At 52.0% G+C, this 17,761-nt stretch overlaps 1 protein-coding gene across 1 annotated transcript in view; it reads left to right on the plus strand.

Moving 5' to 3' along the window:
• The window catches only part of SAG (S-antigen visual arrestin), a 31,008-nt gene extending 13,548 nt beyond the window's left edge, over nt 1-17,460 (plus strand). Inside the window, exons 6-16 of the mRNA XM_035726723.1 lie at nt 20-79; nt 1,710-1,786; nt 2,745-2,880; nt 3,856-3,940; nt 6,180-6,252; nt 8,238-8,375; nt 11,433-11,510; nt 12,447-12,470; nt 14,047-14,102; nt 16,781-16,790; nt 17,239-17,460. Of these exons, the coding sequence (XP_035582616.1) occupies nt 20-79; nt 1,710-1,786; nt 2,745-2,880; nt 3,856-3,940; nt 6,180-6,252; nt 8,238-8,375; nt 11,433-11,510; nt 12,447-12,470; nt 14,047-14,102; nt 16,781-16,790; nt 17,239-17,344 (843 nt within the window). The 3' untranslated portion in view covers nt 17,345-17,460. The remainder of the gene's footprint in view (nt 1-19; nt 80-1,709; nt 1,787-2,744; nt 2,881-3,855; nt 3,941-6,179; nt 6,253-8,237; nt 8,376-11,432; nt 11,511-12,446; nt 12,471-14,046; nt 14,103-16,780; nt 16,791-17,238) is intronic.
• Nucleotides 17,461-17,761: the final 301 nt, after the last annotated feature.

The following is a 17,761-nucleotide window of genomic DNA, read 5'->3' on the forward strand; positions in this document are numbered from 1 at the left end:
GATTTGTTTCTTCTCACAGTTTCCTGATTACTTACCCTGTTCGGTGATGCTGCAGCCAGCTCCGCAAGACACAGGGAAGGTTAGTTCTGAAAGAAAGGCCATGGATCCATTCATTCCTTCAAATGACTTTTTTTTTTTTTTTTTAAGATTTTATTTATTTATTTGACAGAGAGAGACACAGCGAGAGAGGGAACACCAGCAGGGGGAGCGGGAGAGGGAGAGGCGGGCTTCCCGCGGAGCAGGGAGCCCCATGCGGGGCTCGATCCCAGGACCCCGGGACCACGACCTGAGCCGAAGGCAGACGCTTAACGACTGAGCCCCCCAGGCGCCCCCAAATGACTTTTTAAAATAGCCTTTTGTTGTGGACAATTGCAGACATGCACAAAAGCAGAGAGATGTTACAACGAATCTGTCACTTGTCTTCAGCAGCTGTTAGCCAGGCCAGAGCCTGCGGATGGAACAGTAGTCCGTCCTGCCCCTCGTGGCTCCCACAGGCGACTGGGGAGAATCAGTCCAAAACGAAATAACCAGTGTCTACAGGGCCCATCCAAGGACAGTAGGCACTCTGGAGAACAAGAGGCTAGCAAGAGTCTGGTGGGGTGGTTGTTCAGGATGTTTTAAAAGAAGACCTCCCTAGGAGGATAAAGGAGAAGCCTCCCGCTATCCCAGGGGAGAGCCTTCCAGAGAGAGGGGACACGCTGCCTGGCGTGTGGGGGCGGGAGGAGCAGGGCGAAATGGCGAGAGCAGGTCAGGCGTGTGGGGAGGTGGGGGCCCCGAAGACATTTTTCAATGAGCGGGGAGCCACTGGGCTCTGAGCAGTAGGTTCCCAAGGGCACCCTGGCCGCTGCGCTGAGAGGGGCGGGTGGGCCAGGCATGAGCTCCCAAGGCGGGGAGAGAGGCACAGGGGCTGAGTGTGCACCAGGAGGAGCCGCCCAGGTGCCCCTCGTGCTGCTTTATTTTTAAACTAGATTTCAGGATTGTCACGATTCCCTGGCTATAGAACCAACGAGGCTGTGGCTCATATGCCACCGTCAACACAACCGATCCATGTCCTTTAGCCAGTTGCACTTTTTCCGTCGGGGCGGTTGGTGAGCGCGGTGATGTGCAGAGATGAGCAGGGTGGGGAGGGGCCCCGCGGGGCAGATGCGTTTGTTCTGCCCACACAACGTACTGCTATTGAGTCACTTTCCAAATCAGAAGACTTTGCCCCCAGTTCCATTTCCGGCTTCTTTGCCAAAGTTGGAAGAGCCACCGGTGCCGGGACCCGCCCCCGTTCCAGCCGGGCCGCGTCTGGGTTCGGCCGACCAGCCCTCCAGGGTTGGTGGCCAGTGTGGGCAGTTGTGGACTCCCTGCCAGCCCCGTAAGCACCTGCGTCTAGCCCCTGCTGTGGGCGCTGTGACCTCAGTGCCATGCATGCGGGGTCACAGCTAGAGGGACAGCTAGACTGGGGGGGTGGGGAGGGCCGGACACCATATGTGATCTCCCTGGGAGCCTGGGCCCACAGCCCGCTCCTCGGCCTGACCTCACCCCTTCCTTACGTTCTTTCTGCATGAGGCAAATCCAGCCTTCATGGGGTAACCCTCAAAAGGACATGGCAAAGACAAAAAGACCAGGTGCCACCTAACATCCCGGTGGGACGTGTGACCCATCCCAGCTGCCGGGAAGGGAGGTGCTGGCTGAACCCTTGTCTCTTCTCTTGCCGCCTGCAGTGCTGCGGGGTCGACTTTGAGGTCAAAGCATTTGCCAGAGACAGCGCAGAGGACAAATCGGACAAAGTGCCCAGGAAGTAAGAGTGTAGCTGTGGGACGAGGGGCAGTGCCCAGGGTGGGGGGCAAGGAGCTGGGGTGGGAAGCCGCCCCTCCCTTGAACTCCCCCCCCGCCAGGGCTGCATGGCCAGGGAGCTGCGGCCCACCCGGCCCAGGCCGTCAGGACGTCCACACACAGGGCAGGGTTCGTGGCTCGTCCTTTGGGGGGATAAAAGGAAAATGGCGGAGGAGCTAACAACCTCAAGGTTCACATAAGTCTCTAGCAGCCCCTGGATTCCCTCTCTTTAGTTTTCTTCTCGGTAATTCCTCTATTGTGATAAAATATACACAGCATGAAGTTTTACTGTTTTACCCATTTCTGAGTGTGCGCTTCGGAGGCATTCAGTACATCCACTGTGTTGTTGGGACCGTAGTTACAGCACTGTCCACTATCCGCACCCCAGACTGTCTACACCCAGAATGTTTCATCACCCCGAAGAGAGGCTCTCTGCCCATCAGGCAGTGACCCCCCACCCTCCCGCACCCCCTGGGCCCTGGTGTTCACTTTTCCCTCTTGTACCTGGACGTGGTCTTCTATCGTGCCCTCAAGGCTCTTTCCTCACACTTAACACACGCACCCGTGGAGGCTGGCTGTAATGAATAGCAATTGCAGTAAGTCAGGTTTGCTGAGAGTGTGGAAGCATGTCACACGAGGCACACTCAGCCCCTGCCCACCCCGGGCTGTGCCCTGAGAACCGAGGGTGACAGTGACCTCGAGCCCACACCACCCAGCTGGGGAAACCTCAGAGAAGGGACCAGAACACAGGTCCTTGGGGCCCTCCTGCACCCCAACATGGAGTTCCTCCCTTCTCTGTTTCACCCGTCACCCCTTGGGAGTATTCCTGAAGCATCACAGCATGAGGACGGGGAGAGAGGCCTGGACACCTTCCGAGGAGACCCGGCCATAAGCCCAGAACTCTCTGCGCTTGTCACCCGCAGGAGCTCCGTGCGTTTACTGATCCGGAAAGTACAACACGCGCCAGCGAAGATGGGTCCCCAGCCCCGAGCTGACACCTCCTGGCAGTTCTTCATGTCCGACAAGCCCTTGCACCTGGCTGTCTCCCTCAACAAAGAGGTGAGCCTCGGACAGGCGCTGTGTCCCGCATGGGAGCAGGCCCTGGGGCCCATTCTGCTGCGGGGGTGTTGCAAGTCATCTTGTGTCTAGGTGTAGTTAAAGCACCACTGTTTTATGAACAATTGGCTTTTTCTCATAATTTGGAGCTAGTAAAGGTGACCCTCACGATAGGGTCACACTGGCCACATCCACTGCATTGCCAGTCCTAGACCAACCAGGGAGAAGGGTGGTGGTTTCCGAGTGCCCCTGACCAGGCCGTTTTTTGCCCCCCCCCCCCCGCCCCCGGCCCCATGGTCTCATTTACTAGCTCCGATGGGAGTGATTTTGCAAATTGTTTACTTCCCTGGAAAATGTAAGTTTCCACGTAATGGTGAAGGGGTGGCCGAGTCACGTGTGAATGGCATCTCTTAGGGATGTTGTGGTGAAGGAGGGTGAAGAACCACCAGCTGGGGCTGTCTCGGGTCCCTCTGGTCACCAGGAGTCATGCAGACATGTTGGCAAAGGCTCAGCATACCGTGTGTATATGCGTGCCCATGCGTGTGCACGTGTGCAAGGGTGTGCCCCCCCGGGCCTGGATCACGTGGGGCTCACTGCTGAGGAGAACCCTGCCCCTGGGCTCCCCACTGATTCCCCTTCACTGCCCTCATTCTGCCCCAAATGGCCTTCTGATTCCACTGGGGACCCCCTTGGCCAGTGCTGCCATGACCCTCAGGACTGCGCGTTCCAGGTGTGAGCAGCCTTGCTCCACGCCACCTCGGTCACACTGTCCTCCTCAGGGCACCACAGACGAGGCAGACCATGTTCGGGACCCTGGCTAACGGAACCCTGTTGCTATCCCTTTATCTTCCTTGAAAGTGTGGGAATTCAGCCGCTTTGATTCTGGTTAAAGGACGGAGATAAACCTAGAAAGCCATGAGATTAAAGATACCACCACGCTCTGTTCCTCTTTTCTGACTTGCCTGCTAACTTTTGCAGATCTATTTCCATGGGGAGCCCATTTTGGTGACCATTACCGTGACCAATAACACAGAGAAAACGGTGAAGAAGATTAAAGCATTAGGTAGGAACTTCTTCTCAAAACGGGAAGGCAGAGTCTTCTAGAATTTCTCCATCTGGTCATATTTCCCCAGGGTCTCTTCTCTGGGCAGATAAGGCCCTCCGGGGTCTTTGGAACTGCCTGTTTATCTCTGTTGTCATGGACGGCAGGAACTCACAGGAGGAAAGACCCTCAAGAATTGCCTCGTGCCACCTTGTGTCCAGCTTAGGGCTGTCTTTTGTCCTGAAACAACATCCCTGACAGGCGATCCTCCATCACTCCATGCCGTGCCTTCCTGGAGGAGCCCCTTGCCAGACCCCGGGGAGAAGCCACGGGAGGAGTTTTCTTTCTTGGATCAGAATTAAGTTTTCTGGACAGAGGTAGCACAGCGTAGTGGGAAAAGCACTGGATTGAGGACAGCGGGCCCAATCTGTGGGCTCGCGCCTTGTGCGTCCTCTCTGAATCCCAACTGACGTCCATGGCCCTGGTTCCTGGTCTACCTCCCTGGGTTTTGTGAGGCTCCAGGGATTGGAGCCTGGACGTGCTTTTGTAAACGGTAAAGCCCTATTGCGTCTGCTGTTGAGTTACCACAATGTGATGACCAAGCCAGGCTGCCTGCTATTCTACCCCCTTCTTCAGCTCAGAGGGCATCGAAGTACAGGGGATGGTCAGACAGCATGGTCTTCTAGGAGCCACATAAAAAAGACATGACAGAATGACCAGGGAGGGTGACCTCTAAGTTCACCACTAACTCAAACAACACTCAATGACTAAGACAAAGTCAGACTCATGGCGTGTTATGGTGAGCAACAGTCCTGGCTTGACCAGGATTTTCTTTTTCTTTCTCTCTCTTTTTTATTTCTTTAAGTAATCTCTGCACCTGACATGGGGCTTGAACTCATGACCCCAAGATCAAGAGTTGCATGCCTGAGCCAGCTGGGTGCCTCTTGACCGGGATTTTCAGTGCTAAAATGGGCTACTTCCAGGCAGATCAGGATGGCTGGTCACTTGTGTTACACACCACTTTCCTCTTTCCTTGTGTGTGTGCATCATAGATAAGATTCAGGAGTTTTGATGCATGCACACTAAAGAATTATTATAGCGTTTTCCTGATGCTGATGTGCATGCTTATGGCTTTGTCTTATGTTGGTGTAGTTCATCTGTGTTTGCTCTTCGGAGGACCTGGTATTATTTAGCATGTTGTGTGTAGTGTGCAATACAGTATTCCACAAAGTAGCAGGATTGAGAAAGTGTCATTTGATACTTTCATTGTATTTTTTTTTTAGATTTTATTTATTTATTTTGAGAGAGATAATGAGAGAGAGAGAGAGAGAGTACATGAGAGGGGGGAGGGTCAGAGGGAGAAGCAGACTCCCTGCTGAGCAGGGAGCCCAATGCGGGACTCGATCCTGCAACTCCAGGATGATGACCTGAGCCGAAGGCAGCCGCTTAACCAACTGAGCCACCCAGGCGCCCTGATACTTTGATTTTAAATTATTTCTCAAAGTTTTATGAGTTCTCACATCAAGGCCATTAAATTTTGAAAGAAGCTGTTGAGCTTCCTGAAGCAAGATGTTAGTAGCCTTCTATAGGCTGGGCACTGTGCTGAGTGCTTCACACAAATCGTTTCTTTTACTTCTCAAATTTGATTTGAACAGAGATTAAAAATTATTTTTTTTGATCATCACAACAACCGTGGAAGTTAGATGCAATTGTCACCCCCATTTTGCTGATGGGGAAATTGAGGCGTAGAGGAGTTAAGTGACTCGCCCCACGGCTGACAGCTAAGCCGGGATTTGAGCCCAAGGAGTCTGGCTCTGGAGCCCACCTTCCTACCCACATGCACGAGTCAGGAGTATGATGCCGGGAGAAGGTTTCTAGCTTGGACAACTGGAAGGAGGTGCTCATTAAATAAGAGAGTGTTGGAAGGGGTGGCGGGTTTGGAGAAAGCACAAATGGTGAGTTCTGGCACACTTGGAAGGATACCCAGGGGTAGGTATGGCATGGGTTCAGCAGGTAGGGGGCTCCTGGGAGGTGCAGTTTTAGGGAGGCTGGCTCATGGGGGCGAGCTTCCACAGAGCAGGTTATTGGTGCACAGGAGTGGCCTGAGGACAGAACTCAGAAACCCCAGCCTTAAAGCCAAGCCTGAGAAGGACCCTCCATCAGCATTAGAGAGGGAAGACCCACTGCATCCCCGGCGGGCGCCGTGCACATGACTGGGGCACTCCACGTCGAATGACCCACCCCTCTCCTCCCTTTGCAGTAGAACAAGTGGCCAACGTGGTTCTCTACTCGAGTGACTATTACACCAAGCCGGTGGCCCAGGAAGAAACACAGTGAGTAGCTGCTTGGGTTTCTATTTCCTGGGTGGCTCAGGCTTCCTTGTCAAGGTCCCCTTTTGTTCATCCTGAAGAGGGAAATGGGATGCTTCCCTTCCTTCCCCTTTTCTCACTTCAAGGGCTGCAAGGAAAGTTAGCATCTCAGTTCTGTTCTCCTTCACAAGAGTTCCTGGAGATCTCACTCACAAGGAATGATGGAAAGGAGAGAAATAAAGATTGAAATGTCACGGTGGGAACAGCTGAAACTTCCTGTTGCTCCTTGGAATAAGTCCAGAGGAATCTGATACGATTTCTGCCCCCGGTGCAGACAAAAGCCAATGATCAGTCTGCCCAGATGAGGGTTCTCTGTCTTTTGATCTTCAGCTCAATTTGAAAATGTGCTACCAATGACGGCCGGATTCCGGTGGTCTGTCAGTTCTGAGCCCCGCGCCGTGGAGCGTTTCTCTCCCTTCATTAGAACAGAAAGCAGAGGCGTACCCTGTGATGGGGGAGCCAGAGACCTGTGCGGTCCTGCCCCATGCTCTTCATTCACACACAGGTTACTGGGGTGATGCCTCCCCCAGAGAGGGTCGCTCAGGCAGGTCTTTTCCTCTTTGCCTCTCTGATGTGTCTCAACACCACTGTGTGCAAAAAATATTACCAGAGCTACAGGAAGGGGGCCGGTGAGGAAACACAAACTGATTCAGCAGGAGAACATGACGTAAATTTTAAAAGACAATTTTGGAATAAACTATTACTCAAAGCAGATCTGGCCCCATGTTTAAATATAGGTCCAGAGGGGAGGGAGGCAGGAAAGAGCCGTAGCTCATCGGCTGCTCCCTTCGTGCTGCTGGTTGGGGGGGGGGGTCTCTTCTCCCCTGCAGGTGCATCCTCACATGTCCTCCGGTTCCGGGGCCTCCCTGGCTCACCTTTTGGCATATGCTCAATGATGAAAGGAGAAAATGGCCCCTGGCTGAGTTTTCCCCTCACATAGCCCATTATCTGGACTTCTTTTCGGCAATTCAGCGCATTTTGGACCAAATGATTCCCAGGACACTGGCGACCGTTGTAGGATCCCCCCAAGGGTGGGAGGTGGGGAGCCTGAAAGCTGAGCTAGATCGTGCTCACAGGTCTCAGGCCAGAAGCCACTCAGAAGGCTGCAGAGCCTCAGTCATCATCCCTGAACCCCGGGGCTCCCAGAACTCTGGGGCTGACTCCTGGGCAGCGTTTTTAGGGCCACTCCGTGCACCAAGAGTGTTGACACAGGCAGCCGGCTGGCTGGGCCCTGCGGCCGCATGGACACCTCTGGATGCAGGTGTGGTGGAGCATGCCGGTGAACAGCAGAGCCACCTCTGCAGGCTCCACGAGCCAGGGATGCTCCAGACCTGGAGCATCCCTCACTGCTGTGCCCCCAGCCCCATCCCCGACCTGCAGACCCACTGTTTGGCACGGGTTCCCTGTGTCTGTCAGAGGCTGAGACTCCCACCACCTGACCGGCGACCCAGTGACAGGGAAGAACCGGGAGAGACAGAGCACGTGTGCCTTGAACCAAACCAGTCAGGTCTGCACGGCTCACGGAGGGCCCCACCACACCCTCCTCAATAGCCCGATCCTCCTGATAGCAACAGCTCTCGGCGACAGGCGACTTCCAGCTGAGGCTTCTCTTGCTGGCACTGACCAGATGGCCTGCAGCCCATGGTGTGGTCGCGAAGTCTCAGGAGGAGACTGCTGTGGTCCCTGACCCTTGTGTTAGTCTCATTTAGCCCCACAGAATACTCTAGAAATTCAGTGACTCGCAGGATGAGGGACTTGCTGCCAGCCTGTTTTGAGATGTCACCAATATTTCTCGTAAGGCGAGTGCACAGATAACCTGAACTATCTTCCCCGTGAGTCACAGGGACCTTGGATCTTGGAAAATGCTTGATGGCAGATAGGGTCTCATGGGACCAATGGTGGCTTTATGGCCCTAATAATAGTTATTCCCTCTGCGTTTCTTCCTACAGAGAAAAAGTGCCACCAAACAGCACTTTGACCACGACGCTCACGCTGGTGCCCTTGTTGGCCAACAACCGTGAAAGACGGGGCATCGCCCTGGATGGGAAGATCAAGCACGAGGACACGAACCTTGCCTCCAGCACCATGTGAGTCCCTGTAGCTCGGGAGACGAGCCGCCAAGACTCAGTGCAGAGGTGGTACCGGTCTGCCCCGCTTCTTGTCTCACCCCCGGGCTCGTGCGCTCACGTGGAGCCTGATGGCTGTCACTCCAGGCGCAGAGTGCTGATTCGGTGGCCCGAGCGGGGCCCATACTCCCTCCCCTGGTGTGACACGGTGGTTACAGCAGTGGGCTCTGGCAGCAGCCTCCTGCCAAACCCCAGCTCCACTGCTTAGGGTCTGGGCTACCCTGGGCAAATGACTCAGGCTGCCTAAGAACCTCAGTTTTCCCATCTGTACAGTGGGGGTGCTGTCTTTTCTCATGGAGAGGTTTATAAGGATTACGGGAGACCGTCCATGCAAAATGTGGTGCTGGGTACACAGTGAGTGCTCCAGAAATGTCAGCCGTTACCTTCTAAAAATATCATTAGCTAGTGTAGTGCCCTAAGCATAGAAACTGAGTAATGCCAGGGCACCCAGCTGGCCCAATTGGTAGGTCGTGTGACTCTTGATCTCGGGGTCATGAGTTTGAGCCCCACATGGGGCGTGGAGCCTACTTAAAAAATAAAAATAAAAATAAATAAACTGACTAATGCAGGTGGCCGCATGCGTGGTGGAATGATCGTTTATTCATTTCCACCAGGGAAGGTAAAGAACAGGAGGTCCTGATAGCTACAGAGGTTAATTAAATTTCAATGAAGCTAAGCACTGCTCTGCTGACCCCAGCTCAAAGAACCAGTGGCTGGCTGAATTTCGCCAGTGGCTCTAGCACAAACCGGAGGGAGCCTTCCAGGTCAACTGTCCACTGCCATGTCTAGCCATCCTTCGAGGCTTCTGTTCCCAGAGCGTGTCGGTTGGCGAGCCCTGAGGGGGGGAGATCTCGAGGCCCGCTCCCTGCCATCCCCCGTGTGATGCACTGGGGCTCCCTCCGTGGCCCCAGTAGGCCACGTGCAAGGGGATGCCATCGGGAAGAGCCTCTCCTGCTTGATTTCCACGACCCCCTAGCTCAGTGGCCCATGGGCTCCGAGACAAGAGTGGGGTCAGCAAACATTTGGCAGGAAGCGGAATCATGGGAGTCAAAGGATTTTCTGAGGAGAAGGGTCCAAGTTGGTATGTTCGATTCTAAGGCTTTCTGGTGAAGGTCTGGGAGAGCGACGGGCAGGCACGCTGACATAAGATCAGTTTATTCCAGGGTGTGGCCATCGCGAAACCAACAGTAGCACACCACGTTTATAGAAACGCTGTATGGTTTGCGGACTATTTCACAACCGTGTAAGTCTTCGACACTTTTGTGAGGAAGGCGAATTTATACTCATTTTATGAATGAGGAAATTGAAGTTCAGCCAGAAGGAGAGGCTTGACTATGTTCACCTGGTCCGTTAATGACCGAGCAAAGGCCACTCCTAACCCGAGTCGCTCCCTCACCCCCAGCTCCAGGGCTGCCTTCCAGGGCCCTGGAAAGTGACAACTACAGCAGAACCTGAATTACCTAAGCTCCGTGTGTGTGTGTGTGTGTGTGTGTGTGAGAGAGAGAGAGAGAGAGAGAGGGAGAGAGAGAGAGAGAGAGAGAGAGAGATTGAGAGAGAGAGCAAGTGGGGGGGTGCAGAGAGACTCTCCCATTCTAGAAAGATGGTGGGGAGGGAGGCTTGCAGGGTATTCTCAGGCATGAGCTGAAGCACATTCTCTCCCCTAGCTGTTTGACTCCATTCAGTACAAGTCGGACAGTCAGTCCTAGCAACGGGGGGGATGGGGGTCTCAGGCTTGCACCCGTTTTTGTCCCCTTTGGTGCCAGCCTGTCTCAACTGAGTGACCACATTCCATGATTCCAGATGAAGGCATTTGCCCTCCACAAGGAGCTCCAGGCACCAAGGAGCTGATGGAGTCTTTGAAGGGCATCATGGCCCTGGGAGCAATGTCCAAGGTGCCTCCCATGAAAGGGATCCCGGGGCTGGGGTCTTTGGGCCTAGAACCTGCCCTGTACTCTCAGACCCTTCTCAGACCTTCAACACAATCGTGCCCTGCTTTCTGCCTCAAGCCTTCAGCTTCCTTGGTTGGCCATGTTGTCTATTGTCATTCACATTATTGTAGCTAGCGTGTCATGATATTTTTCAGACCTTAACTCCTGTGACTGGGCATCCTGAAATACTTAATGTCCCTGCAACGGACGGCATATGAGATAACAATGTGTTATGATGCCCAGCACGGTGCCTGTCAGTAAGAGCTCAGCACCTGTTAGTAGAACCTGGAATGGAGTTCCTATGGGGGAAAGTTAGACAGCACTCCCTTTGGGGGCATGGGCAATGGCCTCACACACTGTGTTCATTCACTTCAACACGATGCTGGGTGCTGGGGGCCAGAGCACAAAGGAGGGAGACCCATGCTGATGGCAGATGGCCAGGAAGGCTTCACAAAGGGGGATCAACTTCAACTTGAGGTGTTAGCAGAGAAGGAGGGCATTCCAGGCTGGTGTGTGGTAAGGCTGGTGCACGGGAGACACTGGGGCATAGCAGGGTGTGAGGTGGCAAAGGCAGGGAAAGGCCAGCTCACAGTTTGACTGCCAGGCCACGCTGAGGCTTGACCCTGGGAGAGCCCTCTGGCTGCAGAGTGGCTGAGAGCTCAGGGATGGGGCTGGGCCCGTGGGAGGTAAGTCACTGAGATAATAGAGGCAGGAAGAGCCTACGGAGAACTCCGTGGTTGGCCAGGGATGGCAGGTGGGGAGAGGGAGGAGCCAAGGAGGATGAGGAGGGGGCTGTTTCTGGCTGATAAGCAGGGGTGAACAACACTGGAGACAGAGTAGGAAGAACCGGGAAACACACTCTGGCCTTTGAACTTCCAGGGGGGAAATGCCAAGCTACAAGGCAGGAAAGGAATCCCCTCCCGTGACGATGGAAAGTTCTAGGACTTTGACAGCTTGGTTGAATTCACCAGTTCCTTAAGAAGATGCTCCCATTTTAATAGGCTTGTCTGGAGGTGAGGGGTTTGTTCATCCAGTCTTTGCTTTGTGCTGTTCCTCTGTAATTTTCCACTTTTCCTTTCTGTTTGAGCAGAATAAAGGAGGGCATAGACCGGACTGTCATGGGCATCCTGGTGTCTTACCAAATCAAGGTGAAGCTCACGGTGTCAGGGTGAGTGTCCAAGAGCCAATGCTGTGGGCTCTGTCTTGGCCTCTCCCTGTCTGAACTCTTCCTTTCCTGAATGATTGGGAGCCAGCAAGGAAGAAAGATCTACAAATTCTATGGATGACCAAGTAGAGTTTTGGAGAGATTCTATTTGTCTCGTCGTCGTCGATTCTGTTTGACTGACGTCACGTGGGAAAAATTAGAAGGAGCAAACTACGAAATACATTAGTACTACTTGGTGGAAGTGTGTGCGCTTACATTCACGTGGTGGAAGTTGATACGCCAAAAAGGAAAATCTGTTTAGTGCTACATCACACTTCAGGAAAGAAGGGCAGCTGCCAAACGAATTCTCGGTAGATCTCCATTTTTGCATCTTAGGAGGGAAAGAACTTGAATTCTCACTTTCCTTTCAAATCCTATTGCCAAAGGTTCTGACCTTTTACCTTGACGAGCCAGCAAAGGCAAGTCCAAGCATATATTCTGTGATTCTAAGTCGATAATGAGTTCCCCCAATTTTGGCTGGGACAACAAAGTAGAGCATGGGTTGATTTTACAAATTGTGTTAGCCCTGTGTTTGTAGTTGTAGTGTTTTTCAAAGTGCGTAGCATTACCTTTGATTTTCTCTGAGAGGATCTAAAACAGTAGAGGTTTTCTTAGTAGTCAAGATAAGTGAATAGCAGTGTATTCCACAAAGACCTTTGTGGTATATTCTTGAACATCAGGGCTTGGACCTAAGTGATTCCTCTTTTTAGCTAATCCACTTGAGAAAGAGATGACATCACAAGTAGAGAGGAAGAGCTGAGTTGAATGTTACAGGATTGCAAAGATACTGTAAGTTGTGAGTGCGGAGCGTGCCTGGGACATGTCCACCTCTGAATAATGGGAAATAAGGTTGTGGTATCACTGGGACACTCACCAGCCCTGTTTGCTTTTATTTCCTAGCTTTCTGGGAGAGCTCTCCTCCAGGTAAGCCTGGTCACCTTCCTTCCCTGCTTGATTCCCGGGATATCACGGGGAACCAATCTGGGGTTCAAGATAGTAACGGTGAAATCTGGTTTGCTGGCAGTTCTGCTCAGAGGTGTTATGAAGTGAGGCCCACTGCCTTCCAGAGGCATTGTGCGAATGTTGCCTAATTGGTGTGAGGCTGGCGATGTTTCCTCGAGACCATAGCTGAGCCTCCCCTGGGCAAGGACACACACACACACACACACACACGCACGCACGCATGCACACGCATGCACGCGCATGCACACACACGCTCAGAGAACTGGCATGCTTCTTTGTGTCTGTGTGTATGTAACATGAAGTTTACCATCTGAACCATTTTAAAATGTACAACGCAGTGGCATCAAGGACGTTTAAAATGTCGTGCAATGGTCAGCACTCTCTGGCTCCTTCGTATTTTTACCACCACAAAAGGAAACCATAGCCATGCCTATTAAGTGGTTTCTGACATTCCCCCCTTTTCCTCGCCCCTGGCCACCACTGGTCCTGGTCTTTCTATTTCCATTGATTTGCCTCTTCTGGCTATTTCATAAAAGGAATCAGGCAGTATCTGTCCTTGGATGACTGGCTTCTTTCACTGAGCATCATGTTTCTGAGGTTCATCCGTGTTGTAGCATATGTCAATACTTCATTCCTTTTTATGGCTGAATAATATTCCACGATGTGGACAGACCACATTTGGGTCCTCCATCCAGCAGCTGGTGGACATTTGGGTTGTTTCCATCGTTTGGCCGTTGTGAATAGTAACAGCTACCTTTTTCAAATCATGCCCAAAGTGGCAGGCCTGAAGCCACGTCCGAGGCAGGCGCTGACCTTACAGACTCGTTCATCCTGGCTCTTACTGTCTCCATCCCTCACGTGGAACCCAGACCCCATCTGCACTGGGGTATGACCGGAGTTGCCTTGTACACAGATGTGCTTTGACCAAAGCCGTAACGTCGGGGTAGGAGGCGGTGGGTCCTGGGTGAAGCAAGGAGAGACCCTTGCTCTTTCACTCCTTCCTCTCCATTCTTCCTTGGCCCAGATTTGCCTTCTGTTCTCCATCTTGACCCCTTTCCTTCTTTTTGTATAAATTCCAAGCCACCCCGAAGCCCTTCAGCTTCTGGAATTTGGCGTGGCGGGCGCTGCTCATTTCTCTTCTGCTCTCTAACAAGCAACCATGTGAATCTTGACATAGAATGAACACATAAAAAGTCGTGTACATTTTGCAAAGGTTTTTTTTTTTTTTTTCAAAGCTATCCTTTCTGTAGGATTTCACTTCTCTATCCACCACAGCACATCACTGGACCTAATAACCAGAAGGAAGGGCAATGAACCTACAAAATGTAGCTGTCTCTGCCATGCCTAAGTGAAGTTTCTGGACTGCATTCCGGGGAATACATTTAAAATTCCTCCTTGACCACTTCCTGATTTCTGGTTTGTTTTGTTTTGAATCTCACTGAATCCTCTTCCAGCTTGGAATCTCTTCAGTCACCACTCTGTTCTGTGTGCTTTACAATCCTGTGTGTCTTCTCATCCATCTGTATTTTTTTTCCAGTGAAGTGGCCACTGAGGTGCCTTTCCGCCTCATGCACCCCCAGCCCGAGGACCCAGGTCAGTCACATGTTGTCTTGGCTTACTTGCAGATTTCTTATTTATTCATTGCTGGTCCGTCCAGACCACGGCCCCGGGGGGGGGGGGGGGGGCATCGCCAGGTGATTGCTTGTTATCGTCACCGTACCCTGGGGCCAGCCCACAGAGGAGTGTTCATCTCCTCAGCCATGAGCCACGAGCCACGAGCCATGAGCCACGGCTTGTCTACCTTCAGTTAGCATGTGGACAACAGAGCATCCCTGCTCTTGGACACGGACTCTCTTGTTGGGTTTTATCAGGGATGACTTACAAGCAGAAGCTCTGGTGGGAAGAGAACTGGATTGAGATTTAAAGAAAATTTAGGTGCAAAATACCTCTGAGAGGCTGAGGCTTTTGCATTTCATTTGGAAACATTAACAGGCATTCACAAGATGAGTATTTTGGGCGGTGGCAATTGTGGTGAGAGTACAGAAAATACTAGAAAAAGGGGTCAGGCCGGGTTCCTGACTCCTTGGCTCCTTTGAATTGCAAATCCATTGGCTCTCGTATGGATGTCTGCAGGAAATGCAGTCATGGTTGGTACAACTCTGTGAATATAGTAGGAACCACTGGACTGTGCCTGTCACTAGGAAAATTGTATATGAATTAGAGCTCAGTATGGCTTTTAAATACGTATCTTTAAAGATTTTTATTTACTTATTTGAGAGAGAGAGGGGAGAAACGGAAGGAGAGGGATGAGCAGACTCCTCCCTGAGTGTGGAGCCCCACGCGGGGCTCGATCTAGTGACCCCGAGACCAGGACCTGAGCTGAAAAAAAGGGGTATAAACAAACGAGATTTATTTTTCTTATATTTTATAGCTTTTTGTAGCTTGATCATGAAATGACCTTTAAACCCTAGGATGAGCCCCCCTATTCATTTTGGGTTTGTCTCTAAAAATATTTTGTCTCCAAGTATTTTTCCAGGTATTCTGGATTTAAATAGTCAATGTACCTTGGGGAAAAAGTAGTCTGGCCACATTTTTCTTATTCGTACCTGCTGGTATCATTCGGATACTGTTTTTTAACTATGTGAGATTGAGATGCATTCTGGTCCCTTTCAAGGACATTCAAAAGAATATTTTAAAACTCTGACCTGAGGCGATGCCATCGTTTATGCCAGATTGTTTTCTGGAGCTGTGAACAGACTTTTTGCCTTAAGTTGGGGGAAGTGGGGCTCTTCCTTTTCTGGGTATGACATTTCCATGTCCCAGTCATTCTGGCCCTTCCACTGAACATACCGCAAGGTCAAGACTAAACGGTGATCTTTTGTCCTGTGAGATTTCGGGGAGAAAGGACAGATCACCCCGTGCCCTCTAAATTCTGACTTCCCGAGATTTGAGTCACAGGACTTTCATGCACAGGACTGCTCAACATCTTACCTGCCTGGTTCCCGGCTCTGAGTCTAGACAGGTAGACTAAGCAGAAACAGCGCTAAGTTGTAGCTAAGAAGTTCTGCCAGAGCCTGGGGCCAAGTAATTTATACCTAATAGACACTACAGAAATGCTACCAAGTTTTTATTATCCCCTGTCAAGAGCATCCACCATGGAATGCAGGTGTTGATTTGATTCTCTTTCAGGCTGATGGTCCCAGGTAGTGTAATTAGGCTAGCACGCGGGGGAGCCCAGGATGGTTCCTGCCCGGGGGCCTCTCCGTTGGTCTGTGGTTAGCAGCCCAGACAGACACTTCCCTCCTAGTGCCCGAGAGACAAGAGCCGTGGCTCTCCATCACTGGTGCTCCCGAAAAACCCTCTGGAGCTATTCACTAGGCTCTTGCTGGCTCACCCCTGAGGGTTACGGGACTTTACTAGGTGGGCAGAAAACTGAAGGAACAAATGAACAACAAAGAACCACTCAAATGAATAGCAGTTAATCAGGTGCTGCAAAACATATCTGAAAATATCACCCAACAACAACAAAATGATCACCATGCTAACAGAGAAACCAACCTCGGGGGGGCCTGGGATTGGTTCCCCAGCTTGAGTGCACCCCCCAGCCACGGGAGGTGCTGGTTAGACGTCCAGTCCCGGGACTTGCCCCTTGTGAGCCGGGCCTGAACGTGTGAGATGGGCCCAGAGGGAGGGTCATAGCTGCACCTGGGACTCAGCTCTAGCTAGAATCCAAAGGACCCGAAGGGGGAAACCCTTTGAAAAGAGAAAGCCTCCCAGAGGTGAGGCTATGGTTTGTTCTGGTTGAGGAGGTGAGGGCGAGGTGTTCTGTCAAGGAGACCGGGGTTCAGATGTGCAGAGAGAAAGGCTCTGGCAGCTGGAAAAGGCAAAGAGGGAGGGAGTGCACGCAGTTGTTATGAAAAGCACGTATCTAGGTTTCTTTTCCTTCCAACTGTAAAGTCCCCAAAATAAGGAAGAAATTTTCCAGGTGCAGCTATCCACAGAATTTATGCTGATAGGGGCGCCTGGGTGGCTCAGTCGGTTAAGTCTTTGACTCTTGATTTCAGCTCAGGTCATGATCTCGGGGTCGTGAGATGGGGCCCCACGTTGGGCTCTATGCTGGCCGTGGAGTCGGCTTGAGATTCTCTCTCTCCCTCTGCCCCTCCCCCTGCTCACGTGTGTGTTCTCTCCCTTTGTCTCTCAAAAGAAAAAAAAAAAAAGAATTTATGCTGATAATTCTCTCTCTCTCTCTCTCCTTTATTCCATGCTTACAGCAAAGGAAAGGTGAGCCACTGCCCTGAGCCTCCCTGTGTTCTGTGACTTCCTCCTCAGGCACAAAGCCCCTTTGGGGTTTTTTTATACACACCACATGCTCCGAACACCTCCTCAGCCTCTGGTTTTCCTTCTGCTCCCTAGTACTATGGCTTGCACACACACCTGCACGTGCACACACACCTGCTCACACATGCGCACACACGAGGACACCCTCGGTTATCCCGGGCATGTGTGTCTGCTCTGTGGGTTCCTTCGTTTTCTCTTCTTTGTGTTTGTTAAAGAGACTTTACGTGAAAAGCTGTGAGGAGAACGGCTTGGTCCCAGGCTCCATCCTGTAGGAAAATCTTGATCGGTTCCCCTGTTGCAAAGGGAAGACCAAGGGTCTTACTTCGCTTGAGATTTCACTGCGAGCTTCCAAGAGTGTGCCATGATCAAAATGTTCTTTGTTCTGTTTTAGTCTTCAGGATGAAAATTTGGTTTTCGAGGAGTTTGCTCGCCAAAATCTGAAAGACTCAGGAGACCCCGAGGAAGGGAAGAAAGGCCAGGAGGCCGGGGATGAGTGAGAAGACCACTGGGAAATGGGGTAGTTCACAGCACGATGAGCCACGCTCCAGAGTTAGCCCTTTAGTTATACTAAATGCCCAAGTGTGAGTCTTCTTCACAGAAATAAAGTTTGTTCTGCTGCAATCTGATTTGCTCTGATTGGGGCTGGCTTGTTGAGGGGGCTGCGTGATGTCACTGACACAGAAGCTGCCGCCCGCGGGGTCCTGTGTCTCAGGTGGGGGAGGGCACACCTAGAAAGGGAGCCAGACCGGCTCAGTGCTGGCTCATGGAGGTGGGACGATGTCCCAGGTTTGCTGTGCTCACCGGTGGAGCCGGGTGTGCCCAGGGCTTTCTCCAGGGGTCCTGGGGTAAACTGCTTCCCTGGAAACATACGGGGGCCGGGGGGAGGCAGTGTTTCTAATGACCTGACCACTCCT

This window comes from Zalophus californianus, chromosome 3 (assembly GCF_009762305.2).
Source record: "Zalophus californianus isolate mZalCal1 chromosome 3, mZalCal1.pri.v2, whole genome shotgun sequence".
NCBI lineage: Eukaryota > Metazoa > Chordata > Mammalia > Carnivora > Otariidae > Zalophus > Zalophus californianus.